The 27,197-nt window shown below is 41.4% G+C and overlaps 1 protein-coding gene across 1 annotated transcript; it reads left to right on the top strand.

The window, feature by feature from the left end:
• LOC307107028 (zinc finger protein 474-like) lies at positions 1–26,088 on the top strand (the record flags this gene model as incomplete). The annotated part of the gene is made up of 3 exons (XM_079783904.1): positions 1–1,029; positions 23,091–23,271; positions 25,937–26,088. The coding sequence occupies 3 exons, from the start codon at positions 1–3 to the stop codon at positions 26,086–26,088; spliced, it is 1,362 nt and encodes a 453-aa protein (XP_079640030.1).
• Between the last annotated feature and the right edge of the window lie 1,109 nt (positions 26,089–27,197).

Here is a 27,197-nt window from a genome sequence, read left to right as displayed (position 1 = left end):
ATGGAAAGAGGAAAGGAGAAAAGGGTTTCCAAAAACTTGCAACAAACTTTCCATCGCTCTAAAGAACCTACCTTCCTTATCAACCAAGCTGTTCTATCAAGTGATTCCTCTTCTAGCCTTTTGCCAGAAACAGAGCAAGTCAATCCTGGTGAAAAAATAAAGACAAACCCTCAGAAAACTAGGCCTGGAACTGTGATCCTCTCAAAACGGCCTGGTAAGAGAGTTATGTCAGAAAGCCAGCCTACCCCACCTGTGATCCCGTCCCGCAGGCCCGGATTCCGGATATGCTATATCTGTGGCCGAGAATTTGGGTCCCAATCACTCGCCATTCATGAGCCCCAGTGCTTGGAGAAGTGGCGAATTGAAAACAGCAAGTTGCCCAAGCACCAGCGGAGGCCAGAACCCTCCAAGCCACAGCCCCTGGGCGGCGGCAATGGGTCCTACACTCTTCAGGCACTGAACGAGGCAGCGTTCCAGAGTTCTCAGGCCCAGCTGCTGCCCTGCGAATCCTGTGGCCGCACATTCTTGCCAGACCGTCTTCTTGTTCACCAGAGAAGCTGCAAGCCCAAGGGTGGTGGGCCCAGACCACCAAACAACAACAATTCTAATGACCTGACTGGCCTTAGGAAAGCTTCTGGTGGCGTCCCAGCTCGACCAAGGACTCTCCTCTGCTACATTTGTGGCAGGGAATTTGGCTCCCTCTCCCTTCCTATTCATGAGCCCCAATGCCTGGAAAAGTGGAAAATAGAAAATGACCGGCTCCCCAGGGAGCTCCGGCGGCCACCCCCACAGAAGAAGCCTCAGCCCCTTGTACCTGGCGAGGGGCCAAGTCAAGCTCAGCTTGAGCCTTGCCCAAACTGTGGCCGGACCTTTGCTCCCCAGCGCCTTCTGGTGCATCTGAGAAGTTGTGAGGCTCAACCAAGTGGGCCACGCGTTCAGAATTTGACTTTAGAGAGTAAAGGTGGCCTGAAAGAGCCCACTAATTTCAAGCAGCAAAGGCATGTGGCAGCACCCACTGGGACTGATAAGGTAATTCATGCCACATGAGATGCCCTGGGTGGACCGGGGAGTGCATACTGCCTCCAGGGGAATGAGAGAAAACAGACCCCGAATCAACTGCCTCAGCCCCTGGAGTGGTTTCTTTCGATGCCTATTTCTGACTCATTGCAGCCTGTCCAAGTTGACCCCTGTCCCACTCCAGGGGCTGTATCTCTGATGGCAAAGTAGACATAAGAACATCCTTGCCTGGCGGATGCATAGTTCTCTTCCGTTTTGTGGAGAGAGAGAGAGAGAGAGAGAGAGAGAGAGAGAGAGAGAGAGAGAGAGAGAGAGAAAGAGAGAGAGAGAGAGAGAGAGAGAGAGAGAAAGAGAGGACTTCTTTCTTCCCTGACCCCTCCTACCAATAATCCTTGGGAGAGACTGTTATTTGAAAATGAGTCATTAATGCTATGTCTACATTACAGAACTATAATCCCCGTTCCAAAAGCCAATATTTATTACCAGTTTATTTTAGTCATCTACCTTAGGAATTCGTTTTTGGCAACGCTGAGTTATGCTGAGTTTATCTTACTAAAATAGAATCTGTGTCAAAAACCCCAAATGACCTTAGCAATAATTAAACACTGGCGCACTCGCAGGAATAGACGTGCTCTGCGAATGGGGCATGTTTTCTGTTAACGCTTACATGATTGTAGTATGTGGGGAATTAACCCAGTGTAGACACCCAAGAAGGGAGGCGTGTGTTCCTGGTTCTGGGAAGTGCTGAATTCCCGCTGCTGCTCTGTACCTTGTATCTGGGTTGGACACCACGCTCTGACTCGCCACTTGGGCAATTGTTATAAATAAGCCTGACCCAGGGGTTCCCAGTCATAGGGGGAAGTGTTGTTGGGTTTTCACCTGAAGTTTCTTCATCAACCAGGATTGGGGAAGGATGCTCATGAGGGAGGCTACCTGCAAAACAGGGCACCGTCCATGGACTCTGTCCTACCCTTAAGCCAAGCGGATGGATGTGCTGTGTCACAGCTTACAGATGTCAAATCATGAGAAATAGGATGTGGTCAGTCTTTTCTTCTTCTTTGTCTTCTTCTTCTTTGTCTTCTTCTTCTTCTTCTTCTTCTTCTTCTTCTTCTTCTTCTTCTTCTTCTTCTTCTTCTTCTTCTTCTTCTTCTTCTTTGATTTGCTACTTGAAACACCCACCTGCATGGTTCTTTAAATGGACTGTTTTGAAAAAAATAAAAAAATAAATAAATGGACTGTTTTGGGGAAACTAAGGTTACTCAAGGTATTGCAAAGTGTTAAACCAAAAGGGGGTGGGGGATTTTTTATGTTTAATTCAGTGTTTCTTTCTTACTTTTTCGTTGCATTATTTTGGCAAATATCTAGTACTTTTTTCTAACTTCCATGTTTAAAATGACATTATATGGACTTGCTGGTTTAGAAGATTTCAAGATAATGATCTTAAAGCTGAAGAGTCACACTGACAGAAGCTGGCTAAGTGTTCGGATGAACTTTGAAGAAAGAATGGCTGGTTTCTTTGCCGGATGAAAACCCAAACTCTTAAGTGTGGCAAGGACTGCAGGCTGGTCTCACAAACATGATCTGCTTTTCCCATCTTCTGGCTGTTGTTTTTCTTTCAAAACATGTGAGGTCTGGATTCAAAGAGCAAAAGGATCATGTCTCAGGGTCACAATCAGCAACTCTGTTCCTGTGTGACTTTCAGCCCTGTTTCCTGATTGTATGCATTTACTTCAAATGTTCTCATTACAGATCTTGAGATAGGGAAGAGTGTGGTTAGGATTCTTGGGCTTATTGTTATAACACATACTTTGTGCTCCCAAGAGTGGAGCCAACAGGCTGAGCACAGCATGTTCTAACTCAGTCACGACTGCTAAAAGAGGCTGGCCTGGGCCCACGGCTTCACAAGAGGACGCCTCCTGCCTCACGCAGTCTCTGGAGGGGAGAATGTCAGAAGGAGAGGCCAGCGAGGGCCCCGATGACTCGTGCGTTGAGCATAGCGGGGGAGTTCATCAGAGCAAGGGCATCTAGAGGGCATGGCTGTGTGAGAGCACAGCCAACTCTGCTCCCAGACGTGAAAAGGCTTGTGTCAGTGAGAACCTGGCGCCCACGGCTGTCAGATGTGTGCTGGCCTGTTTGGGGACCATGCAGGCTTTAGTGGGGGTCATAGAAAGGTCATCTAACATAGGGTCGCTTTAGTTGCCAGATTTAAAGCAAGCTTGGTTTAATGACAATGGAGAAATCTCCTTAGGCTTTAGAGAGGCATAATAATCTGGAAGCAATGGACTTTATTCCTTCGCTAAAAAGGATGTTTGCTGTGCAGTGGTACTCTCAGCAGAAAGGCTCTCCTGGGAACTGTAGTTTTCTCTTTTGTTTATGATTTGATCCTGTCTATTGCTGTATTTCTTTTATCATTTAAAATTTAGATAGTGCAGTGAACCATACATTTTCCATAAAGAGCACTACCCTATGCATTATTAGATTTCAGATTTTCATCTGCCTGTGATGGTCGACTTTTGGCTGACTATGATGCACATGCATTCTTTTTAAAAATATATTTTATTGATTTCAGAAAGGAAGAGAGAGGGAGAGAGAGACAGAAATATTAATGATGAGAGAGAGAATCATTGTTTGGCTGCCTCCTGCATGCCGCTCACCAGGATCAAACCCACAACCTAGGCATGTGCCCTGATCTGGGATCAAACCGTGACCTCCTGTGTCATAGGTTGATGCTCAACCACACCGGCATGGCCACATGCATTCTTTTTAGAGTTCAACTGTTTCCTTCATTTCTTCTCTTGTCAATTATAACAATTTCCCTCTAGAATCCTTGATCTGACTTCTGATTAGAATCAATGATCTTGCCTGATGTTCTCAGGGGGCTCAGTCTTGCAGTGAATTCAAGTGAGGAAAATCTTTTTAGAACCATGATCACAGTGCTTGGAAAACAATTCACTCCAGTCGGGCAACATGACTGTTTCGCTGGCAGAGTGAATTACCTTCTGCTCAGAATGTTCTTCCAACATAGATTGGCTCAGTTCTCTTAGGACACAGATGCTTCTGTCACCTTTCAATCATTTCTAAACATAAACTAATGCCACTAAGGCAAGTTCTCTTCCAAGACCTCAATGGGCACTTTGTAATCTGTTGTTTTTTGGTTAGATAATGCTTGGGGTTATTTCCTTAGGATTATGCTGGTCACATGTAAAATCCCTTTTCTAAAAATCCTTTATTACATTACAAAGTAGGCATTATTTTTCTGTAGGGAAACTATCTTTTCTATAAATGATCGTCTCTTTCAATGTAGTTTTATGCTCAGGTTTGAGCTAAGTCCCTTCAGATACCTCTTTAGCATCTGGTGCTGCCATCTGGTGTTTTCTTTTAAAGTAATGTCTTCTACACTATCAAAAATATTATTCCTTTTCTCTTTGTGTTACCTCCAAATATATTTGAGAAGGTACCCTTATAACACAAACTCTAGTTATTTAGGGCGGCAGTTGCATATTTGGTTTAATGTTATAAATTCTGTTTCATGGCTAAGTGTCTCATCCTCTAAAGGCAAAAATCTCAATAGGAAGGTCACCATCAGAAAGACTCAGAAGGGCAGGATGGATGTTGTCTCATCAAAAGTTTTGTGTATGCACATGTATTACTAGGTAAGAAGTATTTGTTTATTGGGAGGCATGGAAGAAAGGGAACTTTTTTGAGTACTTTCTTGATCAGCACTTTATATACATGTTCTCATTTTAATCTTCATACTATTACTAAAAGACAGATATTATTTTCCCCACTTACCAGGTGAAGCAACTGAGGGTTAAGCAACTTGACCGAAGTCACCCAGTGGGTGTGGTAGTGAGTGTCAGAGCCAGATTCAAAGGCTCATTACCTTTGCAAGTCACTAAGAGAGAGGATTATGTGTGATACAAAAAGGGTATGGTTATCTTGCCAGACTGAGTGTTAAGTAGGACAAAGAGGACAGAAGTTTGTTCATTCAACAAATATTTACTGTTCGACATTGGCTAAGTACTAAATATAGAGTCATAAAAAAGATAGACACAGTTCTTGATCTCATGGAGACTTGCGGAGGAAATACGAAATAAATATGAAATTTGTGTGATATGACAGTGTTTCTTGGTGGGAGAGGATATTCTTGGGTCAAGAAACCTCTGAGAGGAAGTGACATTTCAGCTGAGATACAAAAGGTATGAACGCATTAGCCAAGACATTCTGGCCAAAGGAAACATGTGTGAAGACCTTGAGGTAAGAAAGATCTTTAAATGGAACTAGGAAGTCCACAGGTGGCCAGAGCCTAATGGAACAGGAGACAGGCACACAAGAGAAAGCTGTAGAAGCAGCATGGTTCTCTCCAGCTGCTATGTGGACATCGTGGCATCAGTTTGGCTACTGCAGGAGTCCAGGTGAAAGCTGAGGATGCTTGGCCTAGGGTATTGGTAGCAGAGATGGAGATCAGGTATAATGAGAATGTGATGGTTAGGACGTGGTGATAAGTTAGGACGTGAAAGGGTAAGGAAGGGGGTCAAGGATGACTCCTACATGTCTAGTTTGAGCAACTGTACTAGTTGTGCCATTTTCTAAGGTGAGAAAGACTTGAGAAAGGGTAGCTTTTGAGAGTTAAGACCAATAGTTCTATTCTGGGCATATTACATTCAAAATGCTTATGAGATATCTAAGTGGGTAAGACAAGCTGAATATATAAGTCTGGGTCTCAAAAGAAAAGACTAGGCTGGGGTATAGATTTGTGTAGTGCAACATATATTTAAAGTCATCAGAATGATGATAGGGTTATGAAAATAGACCCAGGGCTGAGCTAAGAGGCATTACCATATTTGGGGATCTGAAGGGAAGGAGCTGGAGAATGAGTGCCTGGAGACACTAGAGAAAAGACTAGAGTATGGTGCCACAGAAACTGAGATCAGAGAAGATGTCAAGAAAAAGGGTGTGGAAAACAGTGGAATGCCGAGGTTGAACAGGATGAGGGCCCAAAAATCTCTCTGATTTGGCCATGTGGATTTAGTTTGATAACCTTGGAAAGAACACATTGAGTGTAGTGATGGGGGTTGCCAGGTGCATGGTTGATAAAGACAGGATGTGGTTTTAGAAGTTTGGCTTTGGTGACTAGAAGAGAAATAAAGGGTAGGCTAGAAATAGATAATGGGTTAAAAGAAGTTTCATTAAAAGATGGGAGCTTCTATATTTGAATGTTCAGGATTGTGATCCAGTGGAGAGAGGAAGGTTGAAGAAGCAGAATGATAAGGGTAAGCGTAAAACCTGAAGGAGAAATGGTCCCCAGGGATTGGGATCCCAGTTCAGAGTGGGCACTTTTTCATTTCAGGGAGAGGTCGACTGCAAATGGAGGTAAGTTTGGAGGGGCTAATGGAAAGATGAAGGAGCTATAGTCTGTTAGCTTTTATCTTCTCAGTGGAATACCAGGCAAGCTGATCAAGCCTATCACATGAGAGAGAAAGAGGTATAATGAGAGAGAAAAAGTTCATTTTAAGAAGCTACTTAGTCCTTTGTCTCTTCATACTTTCAGTTACATTGAGTTCCTGAAATCAAGGCTGAGGTTCATAGAACCCTTTGCTTCCATGATTCCCAAACAAGACTGAGTTGGAACTCCTGGAGATGTTAGAACATTCAGTGGGATTCTTCTAGGGGTTTCCACCCTTATAATCATCTTCAGTTGCCCTAGTTCACCTCCTCAGCTCTGCTGATGTCATAAAAGCCAGCCTTGACCTCACAAACTGCACCCTGATGATGCTGGCAGCTGGACCACTAATATCCAACCCCATGTGCCATGTCATCTTTCCTTGGTGCCAAGCATGCCTGCACATCAGGGCAGCATTTTAGGATCCCACAGCTCTCAGGTGTACTAAAAACAACTTTAAGGTAACAAGACAATTCTCTTCTGCACTGTTGTTTCTAAAAACCAACCCAAAGGAATCCGTGTATATACAGGGTGAGGCAACAGTAGGTTTACAGTTGTGAGTATGCAAAACATATTTTATTCTTATATTACTATTTATTAATTATTGTATTATTTTCCATATGAATAACTATAAGCCTACCTTTGCCCCATCTTGTATATTGTGTGTGGAATACATGTGTGTTGGGCAGGGGGATGGTTTACAAATTTTAGAGCAACAACATCCTTCACAAAATTGTTACATAGCTTCTTTTTTAAAAATATATTTTTATTTATTTCAGAGCAGGAGAGAGAGAGAGATAGAAACATCAATGATAAGAGATAATCATTGATTGGCTGCCTCCTACACTCCCCCCACTGGGGATCGAGCCCGCAACCCGGGCATGTGCCCTTGACTGTAATTGAACCTGGGACCCTTCAGTCTGCAGGCCGACGCTCTATCCACTGAGCCAAACCAGCTAGGGCTGTATAGCTTCTTAATATAAAAATTTGAAGGATAATACTTTACCCTGCCACCCGCATCTCCCTGCTTCCAGCCCCACATACATAGATGCCCATATTGTCTAGTGATGGATGTCTAGCACATCTTTCTGTCATGACTGAGTGGATACCTATCATTTTTAGAAATCCGAATTTCAAGGTCAACAACTAAAATACCACCCAAAATTCTTAGAACTTCTCCAAAAGTAGTGCGACACAACCTTGAAGGAATTCCTATTGAAACTGAGGTGGCTGTCCCTGTGACTAGCCTCTCACAGATAATGTGAAACTCAAGTTCAGCTTCACAAGCAGGTGGAGCATTGAGAGGATTTGACTTAGGATGCCATCTCTTGCTTCCCCTTTACATTATGTGATTCACCTCCTCCTTATATCCACTGTCTCTAATGTTACCTCTATGAGGCTGTCTTCTATGTAAGAAATGTCTTACAAATTGAAGAAAGGCCTAATAAATCCAGGAACTCTGTAAGTTTCCAATATCCCTGCTCCAGGCACCAGCTCATATGCTCTCATCCTGTCACTTAAGGTCCCCAAGAAGCTCTCACATCCCAAGCTACTTTTGTTTAAGCGGCGAAGTTGAAAACATAAAAGTATCACTAAAGCTTCAGGGAATCGGAGGCAGAGGGACAGGGAGAAGAGAGGGAAGGATTAGGGTCAACAACTCTCATAAGGAAAAAAAAAATTGTCTCCTGGTGTTAGAATTCTTTTGGCCTATCCTTGATTTCTTTCTTTTTTTTTATTCGAAAATTTCTTTCCTTCACCTTTCCCCTGAGCTGGGGGCCCTTTGGCAGATAAGTTGTAAACAAATCAGGCATTGGAAATCCCCACCTCCTAAGTGCCTTTCCCCTTTCTACCTATCGGAGCCGGAAAACCTGAGTGGTCATCTCAGTGTGTGGTTTTCTGGTCTTGCCCCCATTCCTCCTTTGTTACTTCATTTTACCCTGCGACCTGGAAGCCTTCTGACCAGGAGGGTCAGGCCTGGTCCCACACAGAGAAACCAAACACCGGGGCCATCCTCTGTCCATGTTTTTCAAAAAAAGTAATTCTTACAAGAATTTGCAGAGAGATTTATTTAAATACCCTATCTTCCAATCAATATCATTCTAAGTGATCACAAAAAAAGCAGTGTTTTTTTGTGTTTTTTTTTTTTTTTTTTCTCAGATGAGAAAAGAATAAGCAACTTCAGCTAAGAAACCGTATTCCCTTCAGAAACAGAGAATCTCATTTGGAATTTTTTCTTTGACTTAGATTTCCCAGCTTTGTATCTCAGGCTGAGCAATTAAAGAACTAAAATGCAAGCATATATTCAAAATATCAACAGTTTATTTTTAAAAATCAGGTACATGAAGGTTCTTGAATATTAACAGCATTTCCAAATGAATGACCAAGTTTTTCTTATTGTTAAAAGAAGCAAAACTCCAAATCACAGGTAATGGACTCTCTAATAGTTGGCCAATAGGTTAGATTGGAAAAATTCTTTTACGTGGCATCCAGTGATTTCCAAAAACAATTTCATTTCAAACAATGATCCTTCCAGATGTGACATTTGAGTAGGATTGTTTGAAAACACCAGAAGTAAATGTGAAATACCAGTGGTTTCTAGACAATCAAGCTCTGCAATTGTTGAGGTTTGAGATTGAGCTATGCGGTTACTCCTATATATTCAAATGCTGTTTATACTTTGTCTGCATGTGTAGGACGTGCCTGGGGGAATGGAAATTTATACATTCATTTTCAGTCAAGTTTGTCAAAATTGAACTTTAAATGGCCGCAGGCAAAATTCTGACTTTGGGAATGAGTCTTCGATGGCCTGGCCTGGTATTCTGATCTCCTTTTTCTTTCAGCACCGCTATACCCTCCCCCCACACCCCACCCCCACCAACCTCATCCCTTTTTATGGTTGGAAGCAGGTTGGGAAAATCTGATAAACTCCTTCATAGAAAAATCTCATAAGATTATTTGCATTTTGAAAGAGGATCAAGAGAGGGATGTGTTGAACCCAATAAAATTAACTTTTGAGGTAATGGAGAGAGAGCAATGTGGGAATTTTGCTGGTTTCTCTCAAATCCCACCCAATGGCTGATTATGTGGACACATAAGACCTAGAGGATGATACTCCGCTGACCATTGATGACCTTCCCCCCTGTTTCTAGAAGCAGCTGGAATCAAGTAATAGATGCCCAATGAAACCACATATCTTTGAGCAAATTATATAACTTCCCCAGCCTCAGTTTCCCCACTATGAGAGGATAAAAGGAAAGGGCCTGAGATGGCACCTGGGAAGTCATCACTGGGCAGCTCCTTCCTGCCCTGCTCACAGTGGCAGTGACCAAAGACCCACTGTCTGAGTGAAGACCAGCCTCACCACTTACTAATCGCTGTGCCTCAGTTTCCTGGTTTGTAAAACGGGCACTTAGTACAGTGCGAGGCACTTACTAATTGTTAGTTGCTATTTGATCAGATATTTTGAATATTGGAATATTCACAAGGATTTCTAAAAGTGGTTTTACTCTTTTGCCTCAAGTATGGGGAGGAACACTTTTCCTCTTAGTTCCTCATCCAAACTTTCTGCATTCTATGGTATGCCCTGTGCACTTACCACAGATATTTCAATTATTTGGCCTAATGGAAGAGATCAACAGTGTGGAAAATCTAAAACAGCAGCTCAGGCCCAAATTCTTTTTTTTATCCTCACCAGAGGATTTGTTTATTGATTTTTAGAGAGAGGGGAAGGAGAGAGAGAGAGAGAGAGAGAGAGAGAGAGAGAGAGAGAGAGAGAGGAGAGAGGTCATTTGGTTATCTCCTGCATGCACCCCAACCGACGGAATGGAACCCACAACCTGACTGGGAATAGATTCCACAACCTTTTGGTGTATGGGACAATAATGCTCCAACCAACTGAGCCACACTGGCCAGGCCCAGACCCAAACTCTTTATGGTTAATATTGTCACACGGAGAGAACAACACAGTATATGCAATGACATCCATTCCTACAGCTGCATAACCACATATGTCCCTCAGGCCCTAGCAGGAAGGACCCTGTTTTTGACAGCCTGGGATCCAGCTAGGAGTCATGGAAGCAAAAAATCCACCAGCAAGTAAAAAACTGGAGGATCAATGGTTACTATATGCACATGGCTTTGGAAATCAGTCTTAACCCTTAAAGTAGGCACTCTGTAGCCTAAGGATAGGCTTCAAGCCTCCTGTCAAGTTCTGTAGTAATTGTCCAAGTGCTGAAATTCAAAGAAAGACGGGAATTTTCAGTGTGACTGTCTCTAATGTCCCACTGCATAGTTTTTTTTTCTATAAAACGTCGCCTACTATCTGGCAAACTGTTTTAATTCCACCGTAATACACCCTCTTTAGCCATTGGCACATGCATGAAAATTAACCATAAGTTTGGGTCATTTCTTACAAATGAGATATTAGGTAAATACCTTTTATTGGGGAGATGAGTAGGAAGAGAGAGGGGGAAAACTGGCTGCTCAGAGTCACAAGCTCAAATGCTTTCAGGGCTAGGCAGGCTACATGTTAGGCAATAGAGAGTGGTGGAGCCTGTAGTATCCTGGAGAGTAAGTCCCACCTAAAGATATTCACATATAAAAGTTTTAAGAACATTGTGCTGGTCAAGGAAAACATGCCTGCCTGTCGGCTGAAAAGGCTTTTGGTTCATTAGTTTAACATTGAGATCCCAGAGTATAAGGCAGAAGGGAGATACTTCTGGTGGGTAACAGGGTGAGATGCTCTAAACGGGACAAGCTGGGTCATAAGAGACCCATGAAGCGACCCACATCGTTGTGTGATAGTCATGTGCAGGGACCACTGGCACACATACACTTCATGCCTGAGCATAGGGTAACTCACCCCAGCTGCCAACCCCCATGTGGATCACCTGTGGGAGTCTCCAAAAACAGGCCGTTCTTGTGGGTCAGACATCTGGAAGCCAAACCTTCTAAGAATTTTACAGGGCCACAAAAAGTCCACAAAAAAGTCCAGGAGCCTAGAGAGGTTCCACATTTGGAGAGTAAGTTTTCAGAACTAATCCATTTGAGCTCAAACATAGCAACGGGCAGAGAAGTCAAGAAAATGCTTCCTCCACTCAGCAGGTGCCTTTCTCACCCTGCCCTGTGCCCTGACTGATTTCAGGTGGAATGGGCTCTGTGGCTGCCACACAGGGACCCGTCCACCTGACCTACTGTCCCAGAGAAAGAGCTGAGGAAAAAGTAAATAGTTCTTGAGTAAAGGTGGTGAGTTAAGTGTGGTTATTCCCACTGTGAGAGCCAGTTCTCGGTTCTAAACCTAGCACAGCACCTGGCACATTGCCTGCAACCAGATAATTCCTCCTGAGCCACAGCAGCTGGGCCGCCACGGTCCCGCGAGACGGCCTTTAGATGCATTTCCATTTAGAGCAGGTCTCAAACCCCCGAATCACTCTCAGCTGTGTTTTCAGCAGATGTCTCTGAGTTCTTTCTGCTCCCAATGCAACTTGAGTATCACCGTGCAGAATCCCATTGCTTTATTGGCTTCTGTGCAGTTGAAAAATATCTGATTAAATCCAGATATTTGCAGACTGGCCATGCGGCGCTTGTTCCCAGTCATGCTCCATCTGAGGAACAAAGTGCCACTAACACATAGGGTGGGATCCAAGGTGGAGTCCGGGGATGGGGTACGGACTGTCATGTGTATCTCTCCCAGGGGTACCATTTTCAAGCTTTGCATCTTGTGACCTGTGCCATGCAGATGAATGATCACAACCAGAGGGTTTGAAAGTATGTTAAGGTGGAGCACCTTAATTTACTCAAAGTCATGGTTAAAGCCAATAGGACTGTCCCCTTTCAAGATGCTTTCTCACCTCTGGGTTCCTTGATTTCTCTTTGACTCTTAGGTTAATGAATGTCCCCAAATGAACAAAGGGCATATGGCAGTTTTGATGCAGGAATTGTTATGATGAAACCTAAAAAAGAGAAAGAGAGACCATTAAACTTCCTGCATTTTTGTTTGTTCCTTTTCAAGTAATGTGTGAAGCATGTTACTTGGGGAAAGAGCCAGGTATTTCATTTGCATACATATTTGGTAATAAAAAAGGCACCTTTTACATTTTGATATGGCTGTTTGGGCACGGCCCACCAAAACGACCTCCTCAAAAAGAACAGGCGGACTGCGTCACTGACAGCAAATACACGCAGCCAGCCACTGCCGCCCAGTCTGTGCCCCAGGGGAGCAGATATGTGATTGTGCTTAGGACCTTCTCCAGCCAAAGCTCTCAGTGCTCTCTTCCTGAGGGGAATAAGCCTAAAGATATGATCATTTGGGGCTGGAGGAAGGTCAAATACAAAACGGAAGAAAATACTATAAAGGAATGACCAGTTTGTGGCAAAGGGAGTCTTTCAATATTTCTGAAATCAACTGAAGGAAGTGATTAACCTTTTATGTCTTTAGTGCACACACACACACACACACACACACTCACACTCATAAACTAAAGGGCCATGAAGTTCCTCTCCCTGAAAGACGAGAAGCTGGCGTCGGTTATGTCTCCAGCAGACCAGATGCCACGCACCCGGGCACAGGGGAACAGGCCGGCCTCTCAAACGGATCCATCTCTGCTGGATGGGATTGTGTGTGGACGGCATTGCGGCCTCATGTACTTTCTCTGGCTAAAAATGTTAATGTCCTAGGGGGAAAATTCTCAATTAAATAAAACATTTTCTCATTTTCTTTAGTTCCCCCCACCCTTTTTTTTTCTTGTTTTCAACTGGAAAATTTTCTTGAGAGATAAAGGTTTAGAATTTAGACCACTTAAAAATATTCTCCAGTTCCTGGCAAAAGCCACTCAAATACATTATTTGATTTTGGAATTTCATCTGACAATATGTGCTGCTGACTTTAACTGACTGCACTGCATGAACATGGCAATGCAAAAGCACTTCACTAAACCAGGTCTGATGGGGTGGTGTTTAATCTGCTTTATTGAGGATTAATATTACAAACACTAAACTGCATCCATTAAACACAGGCAATTCAATAAGTTTTGACAGCTTTATATACCTGTTATATCACCACCATAATCATGATATAGAACATTTCATCACCCCCAAAGCTTTCTTATCCCCTTTGTTCCTTCTTCCACCTCCAGCTTCCAGCAACCCCTGATTTGACTTTCAATCATTATAGCTTAGTTCGGATTTTATCTAAATGGAATCAGGCAGTAATGTACTTGTTTGTGTCTTGCTTTGTTCAGCATGATGATTCTGAGTTTCATCCATAATGGTGCAAATAACAGTAGTTTTTTCTTTACTGCTGAGTAATGGTCCATTGGATGGTGGTATTACACTTCGTTTATCTATTCACAATGTTTCGTTGCATTAGTGTTATTATTATTATTATCACTTGAGAGTTCTTCGGTCTCTTTCAGTGCAGGCAGAACGAGGTTATATTTCCTCAATATGGGAGAATCAAGATGTTTTAGTATATGAAAATTATAAATTGCCCCCAGCTTCTTGATCTGATTCCATCTCATGGGTATTAAGTCCTCATCCTTGAACTTGGGTCTCAACAAGATCAAGACACTTTGCATTGCCTTTTTCATTGCCCTCTCTCTGCCTGACTCCCACAATAGCACAATACCCCAACATGGTTATTGCTGCTATCTTGTCATAGAAAGTACTTGCTTCTAGTACAAATGCCTACCCAGCCCCTGAGCCATGGCTAGCTTCCAATGACGTGAGGATGGACCAGCACCGAGGTGGGAAGGTTGGAGGACACAGGAAAGGTGACAACACTGACTATGCTCTCAAGGTCTGGCCACTCCTGTTTCAGTCCCATATTGAACAGACTGATTCTTGCTTTCACACTTCCTCTAACCAGTTTTTTCACTATGGACTATAGAACTTCCATATTAGCAGACTAGAGTACTATTGAACAGTTGCTGAATAGATCATGTTTGCTTGAGAGAGTACTCACCACATCAGTACAGTTCTACCCACTCAACAAAGCCACTTCAAATATCACCCTTGTCACTGTCTTCTGGTCAAAACTCTTCCCCCTTTTCCTGCTTCTGCCTCCCATAGCATTCTGTCCCCCTATCAGGGCACTTACAAATGTTGCCTTCTGATTTAGTAGCTTATTTGTTTGCATTTACTAAGGAAAGCTAAGGATTGGGTTTCCCCACAACCTCCAGCATAATGCAGGTGCTATATTCAATTTAAATGCTTGTTGCTAGAAGGAACAGATGAGTAAAATTATGGAGACAGCAGAGTTGAGGACTGTGGCCTCTCACTTGGGGAATGGACCTGAGTTTGGTGTGGCTAGCAGACCTGTTTCATGGGGCTAAGGTTGGGCATGAATGAACTCAGTATAAAGTATTTGGCCTTTATTCTGTAGCCATGGGAAACCACAGAAATTTCTAGTGTCACGTCAGACAGACCAAGTTTGTGGAGAACATAGTCAAGTGCAGAGGGGAGGGAGGCAGGTGGGAGGCTGAAAATTTATGGTGATTTGTCAGTCCAGCCACAATGGGCAACACAGGACCCAAGGGATGGTTCAATACAGCCGTCCCCCAAATTATCTTTTTGGCTGTCACTTTCAACACATGCTGGCTAATACCATATGGTCCCATTTAGTTATTTGTGAATTTATTTTTGACTAATGCAACCAAGCCAAGAAAACAAGCCTGAACAAAATTAAAATATCTAGAAGAACTATATTTAGATTATCTTATGATAGAAACAGACTCATGCTAAATCCTGTCCTCAGATTATTTTTCCAGGCCCTTGTTACTGCTTTTTAAAGTAATGGAGCAGAATTCTAGGACTTCAGTTGAGTTGCATCATGCAAGGATTTAACTGATGCATATTCAGCTGTGCACAGTTGACACAATAAAACAGTGTACTGGAATATTGGTAATATAATTTAAGATACTATTAATATTTTAATTTTGCATTGTACTGTTATTTTATGCTATGCAAAGCTGTATTCATCCCTAATATTATTTTCCATTTCAATTACTAATTATAATACTAAACTGTATTATTATACAAAGCCTTGACTATAATCTTTTATCAGTTATTCAAGGAATTTTCAGAAAGTTACTTGGGCTCCACCTGATTTTTCCATTAAGTGCTGATTTCTGCTTAAGTTTTGACTCGAGTTTACTTTAAAAAATTGTTCTTAGAAAAATGACACAAATTCATCACGAAAACTTAAGCCATTAGGAAAGTATCAAAATTAGCATAAAATTACCCCCAAATTAGTTTGACCTTAGTGAATATCATTCCAAACATGCTCTGTGTAGACAAACATCTATAATAATAAAAGCGTAATATGCTAATTAGACCGACTTCCTTCTGGACAACCTTCTGGATGAAGCCGGGGCTGTGAGGGAAGCCCGGATCCTGGGTGCCAGAGGGAAGCCAGTACCGGCAGCCGCGGGAAGGAAGGCCTACTTTTGCATGAATTTTGAGCATCAGGCCTCTAGTATATAAATAAAGATATACAGATATTTTCATAGAAGTGAGCTCATTGTATCCAAGTTATTATTAATAGATTATATTTCATTTTACTTGAATTTGACAAAAAGAAATCAGTATAATTAATGATATTGTAGAACCTCAGAAAAAATATTTCTTCACTAAAAATATTAGTTTTTAAAGGACCCACCAAAGTTAAAAAAACAAAGATAAATTATTAAAGTATTTGAAAACTTTTAACTCCATGCTTTAATTTTATATTGTTTTAATTGACCGATGGCCATGAGAGGTCTAAAGAACTTAGTATCATTAAAATCTTTGCACCTCTCCTTCCCTTGCCATTTTTAATAAGCATTTTTATTGGTCAAGGTGTGTTTCTTTTATATTCTCTTCTCTAACCATAATTTCTGGATGACTATAGAAATTATAGTCATCTTGCCTTGTTATATATTTAAATGAATTCATTGGCAATCTTATAGTCCACAGCTTCAATATTTCTGAGCTTTTTTGTTGTTGTTTAATCTCTTGATTGCTTATATTTTATTAATTGATGTTTTTATAAAAAGGATTGGAAGTAGAGTGATTATATAATTTATTGACTAAATAGGAACAGTTTAGAGAATAAATGACAATGGGTATAATAGGGACTATTTTAGGCAAAACAAGACTTAAGATAGCCCTAAAGCAAGAAGTGGTGTATTTCATAAGTTCTTGAGGCATTTAAACAGTCCCAAATGGCTCCTTATATAAAGGACCACCTATTTGGAAAAAAAATATGTCTCTGACTAATGCTCAACAGCTCACTTCCTATGGTTAATGGATGAGTTTTACAGAGTCCACCAATCATTAAAAATTTTATCCATAATTCTATATACATGTGTATTTTTCTGAGGAGATGATCATAGCCATCAGAATTTCAAAGGGGCATATTGCCCAGAATTATCACTTACTAATATGTATTTCACATCAAATTTTCAAAAAGCTACATCCTGTAATCATATTCTCCTAACTTTCCTGTAAATAATATTACACAACTATAATTTCACACTATTAGTACTTAGTATGTATTATGGGATTAATATAAGAAATGACCAAATGCAGTGTGTTTCTGATCTCTTGTAAAACTGCTAGTAGTGACTTACATTTAAATATATATATATATTTTGCCGAAACCGGTTTGGCTCAGTGGATAGAGCGTCGGTCTGCGGACTGAAGGGTCCCAGGTTCGATTCCGGTCAAGGGCATGTACATTGGTTGCGGGCACATCCCCAGTAGGAGGTGTGCAGGAGGCAGCTGGTCGATGTTTCTCTCTCATCGATGTTTCTGGCTCTCTATCCCTCTCTATTCCTCTCTGTAAAAAATCAATAAAATATATATATATTTTAAAAATATATATATATACATATATTTATTGTTTTTGTTAATCCTCACCCCAGGATATTTTTCCATTGATTTTTGGAGAGAGTAGGAGGGAGGGGGAGAGACAGAGAGACACATGGATTGATTGCTTCCTGCACACGCCCCTACCAGGGCCAGGGACCAAGCCTGCAACCAAGGTACATGCCCTTGCCTGGAATCAAACCTGGGATCCTTCAGTGTGCAGGTCGATGCTCTATCCACTGAGCCAAACCGGCTAGGGCATGACTTCCATTTTAGTTTTAGTTTCAATATCTCCTTTGTTAAGATTCATGCAATAATAGTTAATGTTAGAAATATTTTTTTCCCTTCTAACCAATTGTTGTACTTCCCCTGTATGCTCTATTTGCTATTGAGTTGTGTAGTTCAGTGGGTTCCTTTCAGCCTGAGTTGTCAGGGAGGTCAGCGAGAGCTGATTGAAATAGGCATCCTGGTCTAGTTTTATGGAACTATGACCATTCTTCTCCCAGGAATACCTCTTTTAAGGTTGTTCACCACACCACCCTCTTGTCTCGGTCCTTATTCTTTCCCCCTTGCTTTAATGGTGGTACTATCGCTGTTTGTTTTAAATTGTAAAAATGAATGGATGAATGACACTAAGGAGGAGAAAAGTTGTTAAATGTTCACTTCCCTTTGCATTGCTCAGTCTCAGCCTGAAAGATTGAACATGTGGGGTTCCTGACAGAGAAAAGACATTAACAAAAAGAAAAAGAAAAATTGTGCATAGAACATGAAATGATAATTCCAATAGTGGCCAGCAAAATGATTGGAAACATATGAAAATCACTGGATTCAAGTTAAAAGAAATGCACACAGGAAAGCTTTCCCTCAAGTGTTCAAGTGCCCCTGTCTGTATCCAGCCTAAACAGACCTTCCCAGGAAACTGCGGGAATAACCGCACGCGGTCTCCCTCCTCCCATAAAACAGGGTACACCTGAAGGAGCTCTGATGGAAATTCAGAGATCCACTTTTTAAAAAAATCTTTTACCTCAGTGTTTTAAAAGCAGTGCCTCTCCCCGCCAATATCTGAAATGTTGACAGGAAAGCTGTGGATGGAATCTTTGGCTCTGCAGAAACTTCGCACTTATCTGCTTCCCCTGTGCCTTCCTGTGATTACACTTTCCTGGAGCTGGCAGGCCCGGCAAGGTCCCGTGTGGACAGGTCCTTGGGCAAACCTCCCGCCGCCCGGCCCTGCTCTGCTAGGCCCTGTCTGTCACATCAGGCCTCTGCCCCTCCTGCCAGGCTTAGGGTCTCCTCTTCCTGTCTTCTCCACCCCCCCCCCCCCCCCCCCGCTTCCATCCGCAAGCTGGACAAAGAGACGGAAGGGTAAGACTTGGCAGTTGGGGTACTGGCAATAACCACAAGTTGGAGCTTGTTCCGTTTTCCCTGGAAATTTCAGGCTGACGATTGTGAACTTCGCGGACAAACAGAAGAGGGTCTCTTGTCTCCGTTCAGACCCACAGGGATGCATTTTTCTCTCCGGCTGTGCCTGGGTTGCTTGCACTCCCCCAGAGCATGGTTTAGGAGTGAGATGCCTAAAACCTAAGAGTATGGAATATGCTGCAGGTTCAACTGCAGTTCAACCACAAATGCAGAGCACGCGGCATGCTTTGGCAAACATAACATGGAACATCTCAGCCTTTTTATGGTATTAATTTTCTCCCACATCCCTTTAGGTTATTTTGTGTGTGTCTTCTGGCCTCTGTGTCTGCCTCTTTTCTTCTAATTTTTCCTTCTAAAAGAAACCTCCTGACAATGGGACATGAATGCCTTCATTTATGACCCATGCCATTTATTTTGCTTATACGCTTGGTTAAATGCTGAATTTGGCTCATACTTTCCATAGAGAATTTTAACAAATCCATTATCCTCAAAGCAAAAATAATAACTTGCCCTTTTTAAGCCAAAAAGCCTGAATTTAATTAATGTTTCAAGTAAATAAATATGTAAAACGTAGTAAGGAACTTTGGGATATTTCTAAAATTATTGCTTCTGCTTTATCCTTTCTCTTAAGTCTTGAATTCCACTAATATTTTTAATTCACATTTTAAACGTTAGATGCTACATGGCTAATAACAAGGAAGAATTGATAACTGGTATTTAGTTACCATAATGCAATACAGAATAATAGAGTAAAATTTTTCTACCTCAAATTAATGTTGTTGTTTTAAAAAAAAAAACACTTAGATCCTCAAGTGAGTAACTCCATGTTCCATTTTGCTTGGTCTAAATTAATTGTGGATCCACTCACCCATAATCTGTTGTTTCTGCTTGGCTATGCAGGCATCGTGTATGTGCTTTCTTCTGATTTTAATCTTCTTCTGTGCTTTCTGCACTGCAGGTGTAACCTCCAACAGTCTTAGTGTAAAGCGGGCTAATTCTAAAACACACACACACACACACACACACACACACACACACACACATTTTACCATGTTTTATTTCCCCAGGAAGACCACACCACCAAATTAATTTCTGCTTTCATGCCATCCAGTGCTACTTAAGAATATATTGGAAAAGGTCCCCTAATTCAACTAAAATTTATTGCAGCTCAACATAACTGGGTCTTTTCCATTACTGGGTGAGTATTCTTCCCTAATTAAATCACATTACATTTGTTGTAGTGCCTAATCCCAGTATTTTTCACTATTCAGTTTTCCAGAATTTGAATTTCTTTATTCTCTGAAGATTGCTCTGCCTCATCCTTAGAAAACTAAGTCCATCTTATGTGAGCTCCATGAGCGTCTCCCTTCTCTACAACAACCTTCCTCTAACTTTATCTATTTCCTCCCCTCCCTCGGAGGCTGCCATTTCCCATTACACCTTTGATTACAACTCCTCCTGCCTCCTCTGAGGCCTTTTTAAAATTGATTTTCCCTTTCCTCTTAGGCCTGCATTCTCTCTTTCTTGTCAAACACACTCCTATCCTAAAAACAACAACAACACAAATCCTTCCTCAATGGTACTCAACTCTCAGATTTCCTCTCTGCAAACTTTTTGGACATACTATGTATTCCTCTTCTCCTCCACCTGCTGTTTACCTCCTAAAAATTTAGTTTTTATTCTTATATCCATTGGAACTGAACTCTCGAAAGTCACTGATTTGTAATCTATTGGGAACCAAATCTAGTAACTATCTTTTTCAACCACCCTTCCTCTCTGTAGTATTTGACAAAGTAGCATTTGACACCATCTTTCTGGAATCCAAAAGTGTTTCCAGAACTCTGAATGGAGTCTTTTATCTCCATTCCCTGTAACTTGAACTGCAAACTTGAACCTTTATGTCTTTCTCTTGCTCAATCTCCTTACTGTAGATATTCACCCAAGAATTTTTCTCCAAACTCTATATGCTCCTTTTCTGGAATTTTTATGGTATTAGATGTCTTTTCTGTGTGAACAGCACTGGAGCTCAGTAGACCTGAATTACAAGCCTCTATTTCCAGTTTAGGCTGGATTTATTCACATTTAAATTCTATCACTATGTCAAATGCAACAGGTCCAGAACAGGTTCTATTTTTTTCTCCTTCCCCAACCTGCCTTTCTTGACTTCCCCCTTTCAGGAAGTCACACCACCGTCTTCCTTGTTACCTAGGATAAAACGTTGGCGTTCTCTTGGTCCATGATTTCCTTATCCCCAAAGCCACGGGAGTTCAAGCTCTCAGCGATGTGCTGCCCTGATGGCCCATTTAGATACATTACAACCAGACTAACTTTAAGTGCAGTTATAGGTTATTTCCCTGCTTAACAGTTTCCTGTCATTTTGGTTTTCTTGAATAATTTTTACCTGCTTTCATCTCTCGGCTTTAATTTCCCATATATTTACGCATGCTGCCCACCTCTAGATTCTTTAACATAGAATTAGTTTCAATAATTTAGTATTAATTAAAATAATTATTTTTAAATACGTATTTAAAAATCCTGATAATCACAATATGTAGGCTATCCCTTGATCTGGTTACACTTAAGATCTCATAGATCCTAATTTCTATGTGTGTGTGCACGGGCACATGCTTTATAATTTTGATTGAATGCTGGACATTGTAAGATTCTGAGGTAAATTGTACTTATGCCCAGAAATGAGTATGCCTCTTCTGTCAGGCTGTGAGTATAAGTGGTTGTCAATGTAGTCTGTAATTTAGCAGGGCTTGGACCTTGTCTTGGCTTTAGTTATGTTCTATGCACTACAGCCTTTAAACTCCCGCAGAGGTAGACTGCCCCTGTCTTGCACTTAAGTGTAAGGCCTGGAGCCAAAGGTCTTCTCCCCGTTATCCCGCTGCACTCTTAGACCTTGGTGGACCCTGCATGCCTGCAACAGAAAGGGAGTCCTCTTATTGTCACCTCATCTCCCAGCAGTAAACTAGTCTTACCTGGTACTCAGTACAGGCCTAATTCTCTAGTTCTACCCTTAGATTTAGGCAGGCCCTGAGTTCTAGTCTTAGTGATGGTTTCTCTCAATGCTCCTGCCTCTCTACAGCATTAGCTGGTCACCTCCTGTTACTGGGTGTAAGACCTCCTGGGTAGGGGAGAGGGGTTCTGGTCATCTGTCCTGCCCCTTTATGAAGCAGACAACTGCTGTCCATACTCACATAAAGTTGAAGTGTGGGAGGTTTTCTCTTGGTTCTGCTGATCCACCATCAAACTTAGGCAATTCCTTTAGTTCATTGATTTATCTTGCAACTCAGAGTCTCCATGGCCTCAAAAATTATGATTCTGTAGGTTATCTGGTTTGTTTGGAAGCAATGTTTCTTATTTTATTTTATTTTTTATTGTTTAAAGTATTACAAATAGTAGTACATATATCTCCTTTTCCCCCCATTGACCTCACCCCGGCCTCCCCTACTCCCCAGCACATGCCCTAACACCCTCCCCCGCCAATGTCCGTGTCCATTGGTTATCCTTATTCTTGTAACTTTGAATAGAAGCAGAAGATCCCTGGTGCATTTTACCTTTACTCTTCCTTAGATTTCATTCTCTTAGAAACAAATGCTAAGAAAAGGATTTGAGTTCAAGTACTTTGTTTGGGAGGTAGTCTCAGGAAACCCCAGTAAAGTAGTGGGAGGAGAGACAGGGAAGAGAAGAAAGCCTAGATAGTGTGTTAATGAACAATTGAGATGCAATCCCAGTGGGGTCTTCTGGAAGACTGTCTGGAATTAGCCTGAGGGAGGAAGCTGGGTATACATCCACTAACTTCCACCTGTAACTGAGTTGCTATTCTGCCTGTGGGTGGAGCCTACTCCAGGTCAAAAATGGCAGAGAATCCCAGGAACTTGTAGTACCAGGTTGTTTACACAAGAGAATGTGGGCAGCATAACACTGTTATAAACTCTCCAATGACACATTATTTCTCATATATATATTGGTGTACTAGGGTCTGATGTTTTTGAGAGGATGATTCTTACCTAATTTATCATTGTATTCTCCCCATCATGGAGAATAGTCAGACGACAATATTTATTAAATGAAAAAAATATATTTTATCAAGTACCAATATGCAGAATTATGCTTAGCTCATCTTTATCTTCTATCCTTCTCCCAAACCCACAACCTCACCTGACCCCAATCACTCAGATAACATAACTTGGTTCTCTTAATTTCCAAGAAGGTGAACTTTAACAGACTGATTGGAATTTTTAAAAAACATTGATTTTCTAGCTAATTTGAATGTATAATAAATGTAATTTTCACACTTTATAATTTTAAAATATAATTTCCTAAACATTATCTAATAGACATTTTCTATTATTTGTAGCCAGCAATGATTAGGCGTCCACCAACAATCATTTGCTACATTTGTGGTCGTGAATATGGAACAAAATCGATTGCCATCCATGAGCCACAATGTCTGAAAAAATGGCATAATGAAAACAACTTGCTGCCTAAAGAGTTAAGGAGACCAGAACCTAAGAAACCTGAAATCAGGGCCATTAGTGGTAAGTTTTTGGGTGAAATGACTTGGGTACATATAAGGGGAGACATTTCTCTCTAAACCTGTAAGAGTAGAGATATTCTTTTCTCTCTTGTTCACACAACTAAAATGAGCAATATTTACTGTCCTGGCTACAGTTGAATAGGAAAAATAGTTCTGGAATGCCTGCCCAAAGTGTTGCCCACAGATGCTGAGACATAAAGACACAATGTCTTGGCAAAACTGCACAAGGAGAGGGGCCCGCTGGAATTTACATCTTTCTCAAAAGTTGCTTTCATATGTTATCAAGCATAATATTTAAAAACAATGAAGCTTAAAAAAACACACCTTTGGGGCCATCTGGTGACATGTTTGCAAATATGAATGCATCTTAGAGTTTGTAGAACAGGAGTCCCAAACTCAAATGCTTACAGGGTCCACTAATCAGGTTCCAAAATGGAATAAATTGGTCCAGTTATGAAAAGAGGGGCAGTGAAGACTATGGGAGCTGGAAAGCACTAGCTTCCTCTAAAGTAGACAGCTGCTGCCCAGTTTCAGCTGGTGCTATCATTAAGAAATTTAGCACAGTAGGGTCATGCCTTTCAAAAATACAAAAGAAATGGGAAATCTAGACATCTGTATGAAATGTCCACAACTTTAAAACTTTACCATTAGTACTTTGTTAAGCAGTGCACAAGCCAAATGAAACTGGACCTCCATACACTACCATGTGTGGCCTTGTTACAGAACCTTATGCATATACTGTTAGGGTATAAGAATAAAGTAGTTTGGAGAGTATTTTTGCCATATAAGCTCTGACTTTCTCATTTCTACCATAGTCATATTCTCAGTTGATCCTCTAATTCCCCTCAAAAGAGTATCATTCTTGGTTTTAAGAGGAGTGTTATTCAGTTCCTTCATTCTCCTTATGTAGCCATAGATTTCCAGAGCTGGAAGGTACCTTGAAGGTTATTTAGTATCATTTAGTCCAAAGCACTCCTATTAGAGATGTGACCTAAAAGAGTTTTTAATGACCCACAGAATGGAATTTAGATTATCATAATAAAGTTCTAGATGCTTCTAGAATTCAACTTTTCACAGTTCTTGTTAGAGAAGGACTCTGAGTAGAGATGGGGGAAAAACTCAAGATGAAAATTAGAGCATTTGCATACAAAAAGGTTGTTTGCCTCATTGAAGCTATCTCCCAGCAATTCTCATTTGATATCAAAAATGTATTTTGTTCACTTCCAATCTTTATCACTTTCTCTGCTTTGAACGTAATTATCACAAGTCTAGAAGAGGTGCAAGAAATGACCATTTGAAAGCCCTGGTGGGTTCATTCTGCTATTATTGTTGGAAAAATTAGACCCTTCAACCACACCCCCTGTGATTTTCCTGTTGACCTTGGGTTGTTTTTACTTCTGAAGGGGTCTTTCCTTTCTAGGCCAAGAGAATTCCCATGACCACTTCCACCCCATGGAGTTACTGTAGCCATAGAGTTCAAATAACCCTTCCTACAGATCCAGAGTCAGAGCCTGATGCAAACACTGTGAGAGATGTGATGAATCATCTGACAGTGAATACTCTGGAATTTTTAGTCAATTTTAAACCTTATGAGTAAGAAGAAAGTCAGTGCCATTATTTTTGCAACCGTTTTCAAAGCACTGAAAAACACTTTCATATCCTATGTAGAAATTGACACTTGCTTTATCCAAAGGAGAAATACTAGATTTGCTGGATTTTAATTAATTTTCCATGAAGAAAAGAAACCAATAATTGAAGTAGGCATGTTAAGGAATCTGAAGTTTGCTATGGAGACAGAAATCATCTGAGAATTACCTGGGCTTTAACGAGGAAATATATGCTATGAAAATGAAAAAAACTATGTTATATATTTTTGAGGGCCTGGCTACACTTTGGGGGCCTATTTTGGGAGATTCTAAGACATAATCAATTTAATGTACTAAAGTAGTTTTATTTAAATAAGGTTCATTAAAGCTAAGTCCCACACTGTTTCTCTAAAATAAAGCCATATGCCTTTTTCCTATGCTCTGCCAATGAAGATTGTACATCTTTCAGCTGTCTTATTTGTTTTCCTAAGGGCACTTCTTTTCGTCAGATTAACTATTCTGTTTGCATTCTTCACTTTAATTACTTAAAGAATCTCTGAGTTTATGGCCTTAAAGAGATGATAAATTTTTATGATATAATTTATCTTAAATTCACTCGTGACTGTCAGTGTTGGCCTCTAAAAACATTCCACTGAAGGATTACAGAAGAGAAAAATACAAATACATGTTCTCTTTCCTTTGTAAGTTTATATTTAGAGTCAACTAAAAGAAAGCCAAAAGTTATATTTGCAACATAATAATGTGTAAGCAAAGATGTTAATAATTAGTACCGAATGCATATCGTAACACATAAAACAATGTCTTTCCCTTTTTAAAATCCAGGGAGCAAAAAGCCTCTGGTTCATAGCAAACTTTCCTCAACCCTTGAGTGAACAGCACTTTTTTTTGGCCAAAGTAATATAACTTGTTTAAAAGCCTCAGTCAACAGGTATTTCCTGAAAATATTTTCCATAAAAAGTAGAATATGGTTCTCCACAATGAAAACGGATCCATTTTACCATTTTCTTTTCTTTTCCTTTTCTTTCTTTTTTTTTCTTTTTTTTTTCTTTAACTTCCCAGCCAAAGGTTTCTATGATCTCGATTCCTTAAATGAAGCTGCTTGGAGAAGTGCCCAGAGCCAGTTGGTTCCCTGCAATATTTGTGGGCGTACCTTCCTGCCAGACAGACTGATTGTTCACCAACGATCCTGTAAACCCAAAGTCACCAAGTAAAGCCCTTTCTCTCTGTGAAAGTGTTACAGGAATGAATCCTTTTGAAAGGGATCTGGGTGTGGTGAGAAGGAGGAGAAGTTGGCCAGGAGAGGAACAATGGAAATGGGAATGAATCTAATTCCTAGCACAGGAAGCCCCCTGCTTTGGTGGCGCACGTGTAACCACTGTGCGGTGGGCAAGTGCTCGCGCATGTCACACGTGTGTCAGGCAGAATCACAAGTGGGCTGCCCTCCCTCAGCCCTGGCACTTTTGTCTCAAGGAAATTTCCGAGCCAACTGTTGCCATCTTTCCCCCACTCTGCTTCCCCGAGTGAGAGTTTGAACCTCGCAATCAGGACTATTATTCAGTGAACAGAGGCTTTGGGTGGCGATTTCAGGCAACTCCTTAGTCCCAAGAAAAGCTGGACTCCTTCCCAATCCTGGGCTAACGGAAATAACACGCCACTCCCCGCTGCCTTGGATCCAGGGAAGCGTTTTTAATTGAGCTGTTGATTTGGAATCTTCTTTTCTCTAGGAGATCATTCAACAGGAGAGACATTCAAAAAGGGGCTGAGCGCTTCTAATACTGGAACCGTATCTAACGCATATTCTCTTACTACAAGTGAGAAATGCAACAGGGGAATTTCGGAACCAGTGCCAGCCTCAGATGTCAGGAGATTGCTCAAGTGCGATTCATCAAATGGGTGGAGGCCCCTTCCTTCTATAGGAGAAGTCCAGCGAGCGTTCTCATGCCCTCTTAGGGGCTTAGAGGTGTTTTATTGTTGAGGCCTAAACGCCTGCCAGGAAGTGCTGTGCCTCCCCACCCAAGTCCACGCACAGTAAGTGGGTTGTGAGACTGCTCTGTGTTTTCGAGTCTTTGAATGTGTATTCATAGAGGCAGGGCTCTCCGGGGAGGAGGCCAGGGCCAGGGCGCTGCTCTGCCCAGGAAATGCTGCTCCCCCAGGCAGCACTGCTTCGTCTGGACTCCCAGCAGCTTTGCTTGGGATCTTTGTTCATTTTGTGGCTGCATTTCAGGGCCATTCTGCATTTGCTGGGTTCCTGCAAGCTTGCATTCATGACCGTACATAGCACAGTTAGCCCCCGACCATACAAGCAATGTTCAACCTGCTG

This window comes from Cnephaeus nilssonii, assembly GCF_951640355.1.
Source record: "Cnephaeus nilssonii genome assembly, chromosome: 2".
Taxonomy (NCBI): Eukaryota; Metazoa; Chordata; class Mammalia; order Chiroptera; family Vespertilionidae; genus Cnephaeus; species Cnephaeus nilssonii.
Note: the sequence above shows the minus strand (reverse complement) of the source record. Positions and strands in the feature narration are given on the sequence as shown.